General features: G+C 42.9%; 1 protein-coding gene across 1 annotated transcript in view; it reads left to right on the forward strand.

The window, feature by feature from the left end:
* SLC25A21 (solute carrier family 25 member 21) overlaps positions 1–15,980 on the forward strand; it is a 577,980-nt gene extending 562,000 nt beyond the window's left edge. Inside the window, exon 11 of the mRNA XM_077262656.1 lies at positions 13,661–15,980. Within this exon, the coding sequence (XP_077118771.1) occupies positions 13,661–13,722 (62 nt within the window). The 3' untranslated portion in view covers positions 13,723–15,980. The remainder of the gene's footprint in view (positions 1–13,660) is intronic.
* The last annotated feature ends 28 nt before the right edge of the window (positions 15,981–16,008 follow it).

The following is a 16,008-nucleotide window of genomic DNA, read 5'->3' on the forward strand; positions in this document are numbered from 1 at the left end:
AGACGGTTCGGGGGTTCTTGAATATCCAGCGTGGAAATTTTGATAGGGTTTTTGCTGACCATATAAGTCATCTTACTATATTCTGCTATTAGTCAGTGGGCCTCTCTTTGCTAAATATCTAGTTCATTCTTACGTTTGTCTTTTCTCCTTACCTCACCGTTATTATTTGTTGGGGGCTTGTATCCAACTTTTGGGGTCTTTTCTCTGGAGGCAAGAAAGGTCTATCTTTTCCCTTCTAGGGTTAGTTAGTTCTCCGGCTGGCGCGAGACGTCTAGAACCAACGTAGGCACGTTCCCCGGCTGCTGCTATTTGTGGTGCTAGGATTAGATATATGGTCAGCCCAGTTACCACTGCCCTATGAGCTGTTTTTTTGTGTTTGCAGACTTGGTATGTACTTTTGAGACCCTCTGCCATTGGGGTCATAACAGTATGCCAGGCCAAGGTTGAATGTTTAATGCATTGCAGAAGTGGGATTACAAGAAAGGAAAGCCTGAGTTTTTTTTTTTTTTTTTCCCTCTCTTTTTTCCTCCCCTTTACCTCTGAGTGGCTTGTGCTTGCTGCAGACATGAATGTCCAGACTTTGATTACAAGTGTGGATCAGCTTGCTGCTCGTGTGCAGGGCATACAAGATTTTGTTATCAGTAGTCCAATGTCTGAACCTAAAATACCTATTCCTGAACTGTTCTCTGGAGACCGATTTAAGTTTAGGAATTTCAGGAATAATTGTAAATTGTTTCTATCTCTGAGACCCCGTTCATCTGGAGACTCAGCTCAGCAAGTAAAAATTGTTATCTCTTTTTTACGGGGCGACCCTCAGGATTGGGCCTTCTCGCTAGCGCCAGGAGATCCGGCATTGGCAAATATTGATGCGTTTTTTCTGGCGCTCGGATTGCTTTACGAGGAACCCAATCTTGAAATTCAGGCAGAAAAAGCCTTGCTGGCTATTTCTCAGGGTCAGGATGAAGCTGAAGTGTATTGCCAAAAATTTCGGAAATGGTCCGTGCTTACTCAGTGGAATGAGTGTGCTCTGGCCGCAAATTTCAGAAATGGCCTTTCTGAAGCCATTAAGAATGTGATGGTGGGTTTCTCCATTCCTACAGGTCTGAATGATTCCATGGCGCTGGCTATTCAAATTGACCGGCGTTTGCGGGAGCGCAAAGCCGCGAATCCTCTGGTGGCAAAAATTCCCGGATGCCCTGCGAACACCGAGGAATGAACCTCGGAAATGACTCTGCTGGTCCACTTATCAGGAACAAACAGTCTGTCAGGTGGACAAGAGTCAGGTCTACCAGCCTGAAATCTCTGCAACACACGTCGCAAATCCGGAGAAATGGCTGACAGGATAACTCCCTCTTTGAGAATACCAACTGGTTCTGCGACTCCAGGAGAGTCAGGCACAAAGCTCCTTGAAAGAGCATCAGCCTTCATATTCTTTGAACCTGGTAAATACGAGACCACAAAGTCAAAACGGGAGAAAAACAATGACCAGCGGGCCTGTCTAGGATTCAGGCGTTTAGCAGACTCGAGATACATCAGATTTTTGTGATCAGTCAAGACCACCACACGATGCTTAGCACCCTCGAGCCAATGACGCCACTCCTTCGGAAGTTCCTGAGTATTTGTCTGATTACCAGGATGTATTCAGCGAGTCCAGGTCCAGTGCTCTTCCTCCTCATAGGGACTGTGACTGCGCTATAGATTTGATTCCAGGTAGTAAATTTCCTAAGGGAAGATTATTTAATCTGTCTGTACCTGAGCATACCGCAATGCGTTTGTATATCAAGGAATCTCTGGAGAAGGGGCATATCCGTCCATCCTCTTCCCCTCTTGGTGCGGGATTCTTTTTTGTGGCCAAGAAGGACGGATCTTTGAGACCTTGTATTGACTATCGGCTTCTGAATAGAATCACTGTTAAATTTCAGTATCCTTTGCCTCTGTTGTCTGAACAAACACCTGATTTAATGCAATGTGGTAGAATTCAGACTAGAAATGAACGGAAAAATCATAGACGTCAGAATGGGTTGTGTTTTTACTGTGGTGATTCTACACATGTTATATCAGCATGCTCTAAACGCCTAACTAGGGTTGTTAGTCCTGTCGCCATTGGTAATTTGCAACCTAAATTTATTTTGTCTGTGACTTTAATTTGCTCATTGTCCTCCTACCCTGTTATGGCGTTTGTGGATTCAGGTGCTGCCCTGAGTCTTATGGATCTGTCGTTTGCCAAGCGCTGTGGTTTTGTTCTTGAGCCGTTGGTAAATCCTATCCCTCTTAGAGGTATTGATGCTACGCCATTGGCGGAAAATAAACCGCAGTTTTGGACACAGGTAACCATGTGCATGACTCCTGAACATCGGGAGGTGATTCGTTTTCTTGTTCTGCATAAAATGCATGATTTGGTCATTTTGGGTCTGCCATGGTTACAGACCCATAATCCAGTCTTGGATTGGAAGGCAATGTCTGTGTCAAGTTGGGGCTGTCAGGGAATTCATGGTGATTCCCCGCCGGTGTCTATTGCTTCCTCTACTCCTTCTGTTGAGCCTCCTGCTCCGGTGTTGATTGAGGGCGAGTTGGAGTACGTGGTGGAGAAGATCTTGGATTCTCGTCTCTCCAGGCGGAGGCTTCAGTATCTGGTCAAGTGGAAGGGCTATGGTCAGGAGGATAATTCCTGGGTGGTTGCCTCTGATGTGCATGCGGCCGATTTAGTTCGTGCCTTTCACGCTGCTCATCCTGATCGCCCTGGTGGTCTTGGTGAGGGTTCGGTGACCCCTCCTTAAAGGGGGGGTACTGTTGTGAATTAGACTTTTTTGGCTCCCTCTTGTGGTCACTAGTGATATGACTCTGGGATTGTCTTTCCTCAGTTTGGCACCCACCTGGGTCGTTAGTCCAGGGGTGTTGCTATATAAACTTCCTGGTTTCTCAGTCCTGTGCCTGGCATCGTTGTAATCAGTTCCTTTCTGTTTGCTCCTGTCTGCTGGTCTTGGATCTTGCAAAATTAAGCTAAGTCCTGCTTCCTTGTTTTTTGGTTATTTGCTTTGCTCTTATTTTTTGTCCAGCTTGTACTAAATGTGATTCCTGATTTTGCTGGAAGCTCTAGGGGGCTGGTGTTCTCCCCCCGGGCCGTTAGACGGTTCGGGGGTTCTTGAATATCCAGCGTGGAAATTTTGATAGGGTTTTTGCTGACCATATAAGTCATCTTACTATATTCTGCTATTAGTCAGTGGGCCTCTCTTTGCTAAATATCTAGTTCATTCTTACGTTTGTCTTTTCTCCTTACCTCACCGTTATTATTTGTTGGGGGCTTGTATCCAACTTTTGGGGTCTTTTCTCTGGAGGCAAGAAAGGTCTATCTTTTCCCTTCTAGGGTTAGTTAGTTCTCCGGCTGGCGCGAGACGTCTAGAACCAACGTAGGCACGTTCCCCGGCTGCTGCTATTTGTGGTGCTAGGATTAGATATATGGTCAGCCCAGTTACCACTGCCCTATGAGCTGGTTTTTTGTGTTTGCAGACTTGGTATGTACTTTTGAGACCCTCTGCCATTGGGGTCATAACACGAGGCCTTCACTGCGGTGGTTTTCAGTTGCTGTTTGTTTGTGGGCCTTTCTGTCTGAAGTTTAGTCTTTAACAAGTGAAATGCATGCTTAATTGGGTTGAGATCAGGTGACTGACTTGGCCATTCAAGAATATTCCACTTCTTTGCTTTAATAAACTCCTGGGTTTCTTTGGCTTTATGTTTTGGGTCATTGTCATCTGTAGTATGAAACGACGACCAATCAGTTTGGCTGCATTTGGCTGGATCTGAGCACACAGTATGTCTCTGAATACCTCAGAATTCATTCGGCTGCTTCTGTCCTGTGTCACATCATCAATAAACACTAGTGACCCAGTGCCACTGGCAGCCATGCATGCCCAAGCCATCACACTGCCTCCGCCGTGTTTTACAGATGATGTGGTATGCTTTGGATCATGAGTTGTACCACGCCTTCACCATACTTTTCTCTTTCCATCATTCTGGTAGAGGTTGATCTTGGTTTCATCTGTCCAAAGAATGTTCTTCCAGAACTGTGCTGGCTTTTTTAGATTTTTTTTTAGCAAAGTCAAAGTCCAGTCTAGCCTTTTTATTCTGGATGCTTATCAGTGGCTTGCACCATGCAGTGAACCCTCTGTATTTACTTTCATGCAGTCTTCTCTTTATGGTAGATTTGGATATTGATACGCCTACCTCCTGGACAGTGTTGTTCACTTGGTTGGCTGTTGTGAAGGGGTTTCTCTTCACCATGGAGATTATTCTGCGATCATCCACCACTGTTGTCTTCTGTGGGTGCCCAGGTCTTTTTGCATTGATGAGCTCACCAGTGCTTTCTTTCTTTCTCAGGATGTACCAAACTGTAGATTTTGCCACTCCTAATATTGTAGCAATTTCTCAGATGGGTTTTTTCTGTTTCGCAGCTTAAGGATGGCTTGTTTCACCTGCATGGAGAGCTCCTTTGACCGCATGTTTACTTCACAGCAAAACCTTCCAAATGCAAGCACCACACCTCAAATCAACTCCAGGCCTTTTATCTGCTTAATTGAGAATGACATAACAAAGGGATTTGCCCACACCTGTCCATGAAATAGCCTTGGAGTCAATTGTCCAATTACTTTTGGTCTCTTTAAAAACAGGGTGGCACATGTTAACCCCTTCTCGACCTGTGATGCCACGTAGGTGTCATGAAAGTTGGTGCCAATGCGACCTGTGACGCCTATGTGGCGTCATGGAGGGATCACATCCCTGCAGATCGGGTGATTTCACCCGATCTGCAGGGACAGGGGGAGTGGTACTTTAGCCCGGGGGGGGTGGCTTTGCCCCCACGTGGCTATGATCGCTCTGACTGGCTGTTAAAAGTGCAACAGCCAATCAGAGCAATTTGTAATATTTCACCTATGAAATTGGGTGAAATATTAAAATCCAGCCATGGCCGATGCTGCAATATCATCGGCCATGGCTGGAGACCACGACCTGCCCCCCCCCCCCCCACCGACTGACAGCGGCGGTCTGCCACCGCTGTTAGTCTTTCCTCCCCTCTGTTTTGTGCCCCCCCGCTGTCCGATCCCACCCCCCGTACCGCTGGAGTCCCGGGGACCCTCCCGGTGTCCGTCCGGCATCTTTGATGGGCGCCGCCATCTTCCAAAATGGCGGGCGCATGCGCAGTGCACCTGCCGAATCTGCCGGCCGGCAGATTCATAACAGGTACATTTTGATCACTGTGATAGGTTATATCACAGTGATCAAAATAAAAAAATAGTAAATAAAGCCCCCCCCTTATCACCCCCATAGGTAGGGAAAATAATGAAATAAATAAAATATATTTATTTTTATTTTTCCTCTAGGGTTAGGGATAGAACTAGGGTTAGGGCTAGGGCTAGGATTACGGTTAGGTTTGCAATTAGGGTTAGAATTAGGCTATGTGCACACGGTGCGGATTTGGCTGCGGATCCGCAGCGGATTGGCCGCTGTGGATTCGTGGCACTTTTCCATCACTTTTACAGTACCATGTAAACCTATGGAAAACCAAATCCGCTGTGCCCATGGTTCGGAAAATACCGTGCGGAAACGCTGCGTTGCATTTTCCGCACCATGTCAATTCTTTGTGCGGATTCCGCAACGTTTTACACCTGTTCCTCAATAGGAATCCGCAGGTGAAATCCGCACAAAAAACACTGGAAATCCGCAGTAAATCCACAACTAAAATGCAGTGCGTTTTACCTGCAGATTTTTCAAAAACGGTGCGGAAAAATCCATACACGAAACCGCAACGTGGGCACATAGCCTTAGGGTTAGGGCTGGAACTAGAGTTAGGGTTGGAATTAGGGTTAAGATTAGGGTTAGGGGTGTGTTGAGGTTAGGGTTAGGCTTGTGGTTAGGGTTGGGATTAGGGTTGATTGTGTGTTTGGGTTAGGGTTGGGATTAGGGTTAGGGGTGTGTTGGGTTAGGGATGTGGTTAGGGGTGTGTTGGGGTTAGGGTTGTGATTACGGTTATGGTTAGAGTTGGGATTAGAGTTAGGGGTGTGTTGGGGTTAGTGTTGAAGTTAGAATTGATTGGTTTCCACTGTTTAGGCACATGAGGGGGTCTCCAATCACGACATGGCGCCACCATTGATTCCAGCCAATCTTGCATTCAAAAAGTCAAATGGTGCTCCCTCCCTTCCAAGCCCCGACGTGTTCCCAAACAGTGGTTTACCCAAACATATGGGGCATTATCGTACTCAGGAAAAATTGTACAACAATTTTGGGGGTCTAATTTCTAATGTTACCCTTGGAAAAATAAAAAAACGGGGGCTAAAAAATTATTTTTGTGGGGAAAAAAAGATTTTTTATTTTCACGGCTCTGCGTTATAAAATTCTGCGAAGCACTTGGGGGTTCAAAGTGCTCACCACAAATCTAGATAAGTTCCTTGGGGGGTCTAGTTTCCAAAATGGGGTCACTTGTGGTGGGTTTCTACTGTTTAGGTACATCAGGGGCTCTGCAAATGCAACGTGACGCCCGCAGACCATTCCATCAAAGTCTGCATTTCAAAACGTCACTACTTCCCTTCCGAGCCCCGACGTGTGCCAAAACAGTGGTTTACCCCCACATATGGGGTATGACCGTACTCAGGACAAACTGGACAACAACTTTTGGGGTCCAATTTCTCCTGTTACCCTTGTGAAAATAAAAAATTATGGGCTAAAAAATAATTTTTCAGGAAAGAAAAATTATTTTTTATTTTCATGGCTCTGCGTTATAAGCTTCTGTGAAGCATTTGGGGGTTCAAAGTGCTCATCACACATCTAGATGAGTTCCTTGGGGGCAAATTCAAATGAAGAGAAGGACAGCGCCACACCAGGATGTGAAAAAGCAGCTCACATTTTAATCTGCCTCCTGTGAGCTGCTTTTTCACATCCTGGTGTGGCGCTGTCCTTCTCTTCATTTGAATTTGGATCCGTGTACTGGGATGGACCCTCTGGTGAGGACGTGCGCCCTAATGTCCATGGAGACAGTGTAACTATAGGGTGCGGCCTTACTATTTTTTGATACTTGAGTTCCTTGGGGGGTCTAGTTTCCAAAATGGTGTCACTTGTGAGGGAGTTCAAATGTTTCGGCACACAGGGGCTCTCCAAACGCGACATGGTGACCGCTAATGATTGGAGCTAATTTTTCATTCAGAAAGTCAAATGGCGCTCCTTCCCTTCCGAGCCTTGCCGTGTGCCCAAACAGTGGTTTACCCCCACATGTGAGGTATTGGTGTACTCAGGAGAAATTGCTCAACACATTTTAAGATCCATTTTATCCTGTAGCCCATGAAAAAATTGAGGCTAAAGGATTTTTTTTGTGAAAAAAAGTACTTTTTCATTTTTATGGATCAATTTGTGAATCACCTGGGGGTTGAAAGTGCTCACTATGCATCTAGATAAGTTCCTTGGGGGTCTAGTTTCCAAAATGGGGTCACTTGTGGGGGAGCGCCAATGTTTCGGCACTCAGGGGCTCTCTAAACACGACATGGTGTCCGCTAACAATTGGTGCTAATTTTTCATTCCAAATGGCGCTCCTTCCCTTCCGAGCCTTGTCGTGTGCCCAAACAGTGGTTTACCCCCACATGTGAGGTATAGGTGTACTCAGGAGAAATTGCCCAACAAATTTTAGGATCCATTTTATCCTGTTACCCATGTGAAAACAAAAAATTTGAGGCTAAAATATATTTTTAGTGAAAGAAAGTACTTTTTCATTTTTACGGATCAATTTGTGAAGCACCTGAGGGTTGAAAGTGCTCACTATGCATCTAGATAAGTTCCTTGGGGGGTCTAGTTTCCAAAATGGGGTCGCTTGTGGTGGAGCTCCCATCTTTAGGCACACAGGGACTCTCCAAACGCGACATGGTGTCCGCTAAAGATTGGAGACAATTTTTCATTCAAAAAGTAAAATGGCGCTCCATCCCTTCCGAGCCCTGTTGTGCGCCCAAACAGTGATTCCCCCCCACATATGGGGTATTGGCGTACTCAGGACAAATTGCACAACAACTTTCGGGGTCCAGTTTATCCTTTTACCCTTGGGAAAATTTAAAAAAAGGTTGCTAAAAGTTCATTTTTGTGACTAAAAAGTTAAATGTTATTTTTTTCCTTCCATGTTGCTTCTGCTGCTGTGAAGCACCTGAAGGGTTAATAAACTTCTTGAATGTGGTTTTGAGCACCTTGAGGGGTGCGTTTTTTAGAATGGTGTCACTTTTGGGTATTTTCAGCCATATAGACCCCTCAAAGTGACTTCAAATGTGAGGTGGTCCCTAAAAAAAAATGGTTTTGTAAGTTATGTTGTAAAAATGAGAAATCGCTTGTCAAATTTTAACCCTTATAACTTCCTAGCAAAAAAAAAATTTTTTTTCCAAAATTATGCTGGTGTAAAGTAGACATGTGGTAATTGTTATTTATTAACTATTTTGTGTCACATATCTCTCTGGTTTAACAGAATAAAAATTCAAAATTTTCAAAATGTTCGCCAAATTTCCATTTTTTTCACAAATAAACGCAAAAATTATCGACCTAAATTTATCACTAACGTGAAGCTCAATATGTCACGAAAATAACAATCTCAGAATCGCTAGGATCCGTTGAAGCGTTCTTGAGTTATTACCACATAAAGGGACACTGGTCAGAATTGCAAAAAATGGCCAGGTCATTAAGGTCCAAATAGGCTGGGTCATGAAGGGGTTAAGGAGCTGAAACTCCTAAACCCTTCATCCAATTTTAATGTGGATACCCTCAAATGAAATCTGAAAGTCTGATCTTCAAATGCATCTGAATTGTTTTGTTTCAAATTCATTGTGGTAATGCCTATAACCAAAATTAGAAAAAAGTTGTCTCTGTCCAAATATATATGGACCTAACTGTATGTAGTTGTATAGGTTGAAAAGGAAAAAGACAGGTCCATCATGGTCAACCTTTCTCCACCAGTGTTACTGTATACAGGTCCTTCTCAAAAAATTAGCATATAGTGTTAAATTTCATTATTTACCATAATGTAATGATTACAATTAAACTTTCATATATTATAGATTCATTATCCACCAACTGAAATTTGTCAGGTCTTTTATTGTTTTAATACTGATGATTTTGGAATACAACTCCTGATAACACAGGTCAACAAAAAAAAATTTTTTTTCTGTTGTCCAAAATATTTTAATGAATTTGGGGTATTTTTGGGGTGCTGATTCTGAATATGCTATCAGTTTTGCCAGATTGGCTCAAGTTTTTGAGATTTTTGGTATCTTATTTATAGCACTTGTTGGTAAATGCGACGCATCATCTCATTAATTTCTTTGGATTAGTACTTGAACTGAGCAGTTCTCAATATAGTTTTGTGTTAATTAGTGTTCTAAAAGTTTGTTCATAGCTTGATTTTTGCACTAACTTTATGTTGTTGTCTGTTTTCCAGTGAAAAGCATGAACTCATCAAGAAGAAGTTGTCTTAACGATCCAGACTCATTCTGTTACATTTGTGGTGAATACACACTGCCAAAACATAGAAGAAACATAACAGACTTCGTAAAAAAAGTGTATTTTGCCTATTTTGGGGTTATGCTTGGGGACCAAGACAAGTTTTGGGCACCACACATAGTGTGCAAAGCATGTATCAAATTATTACGAAAATGGAGCAAAGGACAAAGAAAAAGCTTCAAATATGGTGTTCCAATGGTGTGGGGAGAGCCAAAAAATCATCATGATGACTGTTATTTCTGTGCAGTGCAAGTGCAAGGATTCAATAAGCATAAGAAACGAAAATGGGAGTAACATGGAATCTGCAAGAAGGCCTGTCCCTCATTGTGAAGATGTGCCTGTACCTGTGTTTACCAGAAATAACAGTCATCATGATGATTTTTTGGCTCTCTCCACACCATTGGAACACCAAATTTGAAGCTTTTTCTTTGTCCTTTGCTCCATTTTCGTAATAATTCGATACATGCTTTGCACACTATGTGTGGTGCCCAAAACTTGTCTTGGTCCCCAAGCATAACCCCAAAATAGGCAAAATACACTTTTTTTACGAAGTCTGTTATGTTTCTTTTATGTTTTGGCAGTGTGTATTCACCACAAATGTAACAGAATGAGTCTGGATCGTTAAGACAACTTCTTCTTGATGAGTTCATGCTTTTCACTGGAAAACAGACAACAACATAAAGTTAGTGCAAAAATCAAGCTATGAACAAACTTTTAGAACACTAATTAACACAAAACTATATTGAGAACTGCTCAGTTCAAGTACTAATCCAAAGAAATTAATGAGATGATGCGTCGCATTTACCAACAAGTGCTATAAATAAGATACCAAAAATCTCAAAAACTTGAGCCAATCTGGCAAAACTGATGACATATTCAGAATCAGCACCCCAAAAATACCCTAAATTCGATGAAATATCTTTGGCACCAAAAATGCTGTTGACCAGTGTAACCCAAAAAACCTGTCTCAATAAATTAGCATATTTCACCCGTCCAATCAAATAAAAGTGTTTTTTAATAACAAACAAAAAAACCATCAAATAATAATGTTCAGTTATGCACTCAATACTTGGTCGGGAATCCTTTGGCAGAAATGACTGCTTCAATGCGGCGTGGCATGGAGGCAATCAGCCTGTGACACTGCTGAGATGTTATGGAGGCCCAGGATGCTTCAATAGCGGCCTTAAGCTCATCCAGAGTATTGGGTCTTGCGTCTCTCAACTTTCTCTTCACAATATCCCACAGATTCTCTATGGGGTTCAGGTCAGGAGAGTTGGCAGGCCAATTGAGCACAGTAATACCATGGTCAGTAAACCATTTACCAGTGGTTTTGGCACTGTGAGCAGGTGCCAGGTCGTGCTGAAAAATGAAATCTTCATCTCCATAAAGCATTTCAGCCAATGGAAGCATGAAGTGCTCCAAAATCTCCTGATAGCTAGCTGCATTGACCCTGCCCTTGATGAAACACAGTGGACCAACACCAGCAGCTGACATGGCACCCCACACCATCACTGACTGTGGGTACTTGACACTGGACTTCAGGCATTTTGGCATTTCCTTCTCCCCAGTCTTCCTCCAGACTCTGGCACCTTGATTTCCGAATGACATGCAAAATTTGCTTTCATCAGAAAAAAGTACTTGGGACCACTTAGCAACAGTCCAGTGCTGCTTCTCTGTAGCCCATTTCCTGCACACGCCTGTGCACGGTGGCTCTGGATGTTTCCACACCAGACTCAGTCCACTGCTTCCTCAGGTTCCCCAAGGTCTGGAATCGGTCCTTCTCCACAATCTTCCTCAGGGTCCGGTCACCTCTTCTCGTTGTACAGCGTTTTCTGCCACATTTTTTCCTTCCAACAGACTTACCATTGAGGTGCCTTGATACAGCACTCTGGGAACAGCCTATTTGTTGAGAAATTTCTTTCTGGGTCTTACCCTCTTGCTTGAGGGTGTCAATGATGGCCTTCTTGACATCTGTCAGGTCGCTAGTCTTACCCATGATGGGGGTTTTGAGTAATGAACCAGGCAGGGAGTTTTTAAAAGCCTCAGGTATCTTTTGCATGTGTTTAGAGTTAATTAGTTGATTCAGAAGATTAGGGTAATAGGTCGTTTAGAGAACCTTTTCTTGATATGCTAATTTATTGAGACAGGTTTTTTGGGTTATCAGGAGTTGTATGCCAAAATCATCAGTATTAAAACAATAAAAGACCTGACAAATTTCAGTTGGTGGATAATGAATCTATAATATATGAAAGTTTAATTGTAATCATTACATTATGGTAAATAATGAAATTTAACACTATATGCTAATTTTTTGAGAAGGACCTGTACATGATCTAACGATAGATTATTTATAACCTATAATGCACGTTTACCGTAATTACAATTTGACGTTTACAAGAGGTATCTATTGGAATAAATGGCCACATTACATATCACCAAAATAATAACCTGAGAACAAAATAAACAAGCAGAATAAAAATGTACAGTACTGTGCAAGCATTTTAACCAGATAGGAAAAAATTGTTCAGATTGAGAATGCTTTCAAAAATAGAAGTGGTTATAGTTTATTTTTATCAATTAACGCAACACCTTTCCTCAGTTCTAGGTACAATTGCACACAGTTTTTAAAGGACCTCAACAGGGAGGTTGTTCTAAAGATCTTGGAGATCCTCTGTGGATGTCAAACCCTTTTGTCTCTTCATGTTATCCCAGACAGACTGGATGATGGTGAGATCGGGGCTCTGTGAGGCCATATCATCACTTACAGGACTCTTTGTTCTATTTTACACTGAAGATAGTTCTTAATAACATTTGATGATTGTTTGGGGTTGATGTCCTGCTGCAGAATGAATTTGGAGCCAATCAGACACCTCCTGATGGTATTACATAATGGATAGGTATCTGTTTGTATTTCTCAGCATTGAGGACACCATTAATCCTGATCAAATTCCCAACGTAATTTTCAGAAATGCAGCCCCAAACTTGAAAGGCACCTCCTTCATACTTCACTGTTGTCTGTAGATGCTCATTACTGTACCACTCTCCAGCCATTCGGGAACAAGCTGCCTTCTGTTACAGCCAAATATTTCATATTTGACTCATCAGTGTAGATCACCTGCTGCCATTTTTCTGCACCCCACTTCCTATGTTTTTGTGCATAGTTGCGTCAATTGGAAGATGTGGAAGATATGGCTTTTGGCCTCAATTCTTACACCAAGACCACTTCTTGCCAGATTTCTCTAAATAGTAGAAGGGTGTAGCAGGGTCCCATTGGTTGCTACCAGTTCTGGGCTGATGACACTGCTGGACATCTTCTGATTTAGATGTGTAGTCAGCATGATGTGTCTCTTATCTGCTGCTCTAAGTTTCTTTGGCCGACCACTGCCTCAGTGGTACTCAACATTGGTTATTTCTTGATGTCCTCAATGCTGTGCTGATAATTACCGTATGTCATCCAGTACCATCAGGGAGACGTCTGATTGTCTCCAAATTTACTATGCAGCAGGACAATGACCTCAAACATACGCCATTCAGCATTTAGAACAACAAGGAGTCCTGAAAGTGATGATTCGGCCCCTCACTGCCCTGATCTCAACATCATAGAGTCTGTTTGGGATTACATAAAGGAGGACTCAGAAGGAACTGAGCAAGCAACATCTACAGAAGATCTGTGGTTAGTTCTCCAAAATGTTTGGAACAACCTCCCTGCTGAGTTATTTCAAAAACTGTGTACCAATGTATTTAAGGCACCACAAAGAAAGGAACGTGCACTTCTATTCAACCAGGCATTTTTAAAATCTGAAGTTGAAAAAAAGCGCTCAAGAAGCTAAACATTTGAACGGCAAAGTGGATTAACATTGAAATGAAGAGGACAAGTCTTTTATTAAGCAAATGTGCTCAGCATAATCCAACATATGGGAACTTCAGTTATGGATCTCGAGGGCAGCCCTGAAGATGTACAAAGGAAATGTGTTGTTTTTTTTATACCTGTCTTGAAGAATATTAACCTGCCCCCATGGCCTCTCGTCTGGTATGCGTTACCTGTATTTTCTTCCTCACCCACATTCCCTTCCTTAGTGTAAGCAATGAACGACTGCATGCAAATAAATGACATAAGCAGAATTCAAGTCCCCATTGTGCTGTATTTCAGGTGGGGCAGTAATGCTGTTGGTGTATGAATATTCCTATGCCTGGTTGCAGAAGCATTGGTGACCCGGACCCATTTGCCGTCCCGTGAGAACATCTCTGCCCAGCGTCTTCAGAAGATGGAATCTGCAGAAGGCTGTCATCACGGAAATAGACATGCCCAACACTGATCTGCTGAAATGATCTCAATACAATTATGTGAAATATTAAAGGGATTCTCCACACATTAGATAGATGGCCTAAAGATAGGCCATCAGTTTTTGATTGATGAGGGACCAAACTCATCTGTGGTTGCCATGTTTGTTCATTGTATGCACAGACTCAGCAGCTTGTCCATAATTAGTCCCTTCATAGTTCTGCACAGGGCCTGAAGCTTGGACTCCATCCATCATGCAAAAGGTCCCGGAAAGCTTTCACTTTCCATAAATGTCATTTTTTCCTGGAATAAATGTTACTGTTTTTTTGTTCCTGCAACTTTCCATCCCTGAGATATGGCCTTTTCCTTACTGGATATAAACTGAGTCTTATTAGCTTAGGCTACTTTCACAATAGCGTCGGTACGGGGCCGTCGCGCTGCGTCGGCCCGACGTACCGACGCATACTGTGAAGAAAATGCCCGACGTTGGCAGCGGAAGCAGTCTTAAGACGCTTCCGCTGCCCCATTGTAAGGTCCAGGGAGGAGGGGGCGGAGTTTCGGCCGCGCATGCGCAGTCGAAAATGGCGGTCCCGACGCTCAAAAATACTTTTTTTTGTGGCGGTGGTGCGCCAAAACACGACTCAACCGTTGCACGACGGTTGCGACGTGTGGCACTGCGTCGCAATGCGTCGGTAATGTTAGTCTATGGGGGAAAAACGCATCCTGCAGAAAACTTTGCAGGATGCGTTTTTTCTCCACAACGACGCATTGCGACGTGCAGTGCACGACGCTACTGTGAAAGTAGCCTCAGTGGATGTGGTCATCAGGGATGGGTTTATAACTGAGGATCACACCCCCTTGGCTAATGAGACTATATTTACATACAGGAAAGAGGGGGCCATATCTCAGGTATGGAGAGACGTAGGAATAAAAGAAAAAAATGACGCCAGATTCAGGAATACAGCGGCATCTACGCCAGGTAAAACAACTACATATGTATGGCAAGTAAATTTGCAGTTTTACCTGGTGCTGCAAGTTCACTTCGTTCAAGTGAAAAACCCATTAAAATATATTTACATGTTGCTGCCAAATTACGCCAAATTTTTGCTGCACTTATATCAAAAATAAAATTCACTTTGCGGCCACAAAATGTGAACGCAGCCTTAATGTAAAATGAAAGGTACATTTTAGGTCATTTGGTATGTACTGCAATTCCCTTACTATATATTATGGACACCCAGTACGAGGATGGAATAGGCATGATGTCTATAGCCCTGTCAGTGCTTTCCTAGATAAATGAAGATAACCCTCTCTGTATTAATTTCCCTTTGTTATGATTCTTGTGCTGACAACTTTAGTAGAATGTAAACTTTCTCCCTCTTCAGACCTACAAAAGTGAGACTTTCTATATACCATGTTTTAGATTAATGGGGTTTCTCTATAAAATACAAGATTAGTGATGAGCGAATGTGCTCGGGCAAGGAGGTATCCGAGCATGTTTGGGTGCTATCTGACTGTCATCGAAGAGCTTGAATATTGCGTTCATGTCCCCGCGGCTGCATGTCTCACAACTGACAGCCGCAACACATGCAGGGTTTTCCTGTTTGTTAGGCAATCCCTGTATGTGTTTTGGCTGTCGAGCAACCATGAGACATGCAGCCGCGAGGACTCACACATATTATACAAGCATGCCGAAGTCACTTGGTTAGCACCTGAGCATGCTCCGATAACAGCTTAGCCGAGCACATTCGCTCACCACTATACAAGATACGTACATTTTTGCCTCATTGAGTAACATCCCAGGATGTGGATATCCACCTCATGTGCAGCCACTGATATGGAAAAAGAAACTGTGATTCTGAACTTGTAATTTTACATAATAGATCACTACTGTTATAATAAAAGGGTTATACAAAAATAAAAAAAAAACATGGTTACTTTGTGATATAGTGCTACACCTGCCCCCAAGTGTCCACATTCACTTATGGAGCTTGAATCTGAGCTGTAATATCAGACACAACCCCTGGAAAGGTGTGGTGCTGTTTCTGGAGGAAAGCAGCCATGTTTTTCTCACCCTTTTATGAAAGATTTCATCATTGTGATTACCTGGATTTTGGTTCCTTTTTTTTGTAATGGGTGTACATTGTTATTGAGCCTCATGAGGTCAATAAAAGGTTGATGAGATTGTCTTTAGACTTTCCTGTGTGGGCTTGTAT

Source organism: Ranitomeya variabilis, chromosome 1 (assembly GCF_051348905.1).
Source record: "Ranitomeya variabilis isolate aRanVar5 chromosome 1, aRanVar5.hap1, whole genome shotgun sequence".
Classification (NCBI taxonomy): Eukaryota; Metazoa; Chordata; class Amphibia; order Anura; family Dendrobatidae; genus Ranitomeya; species Ranitomeya variabilis.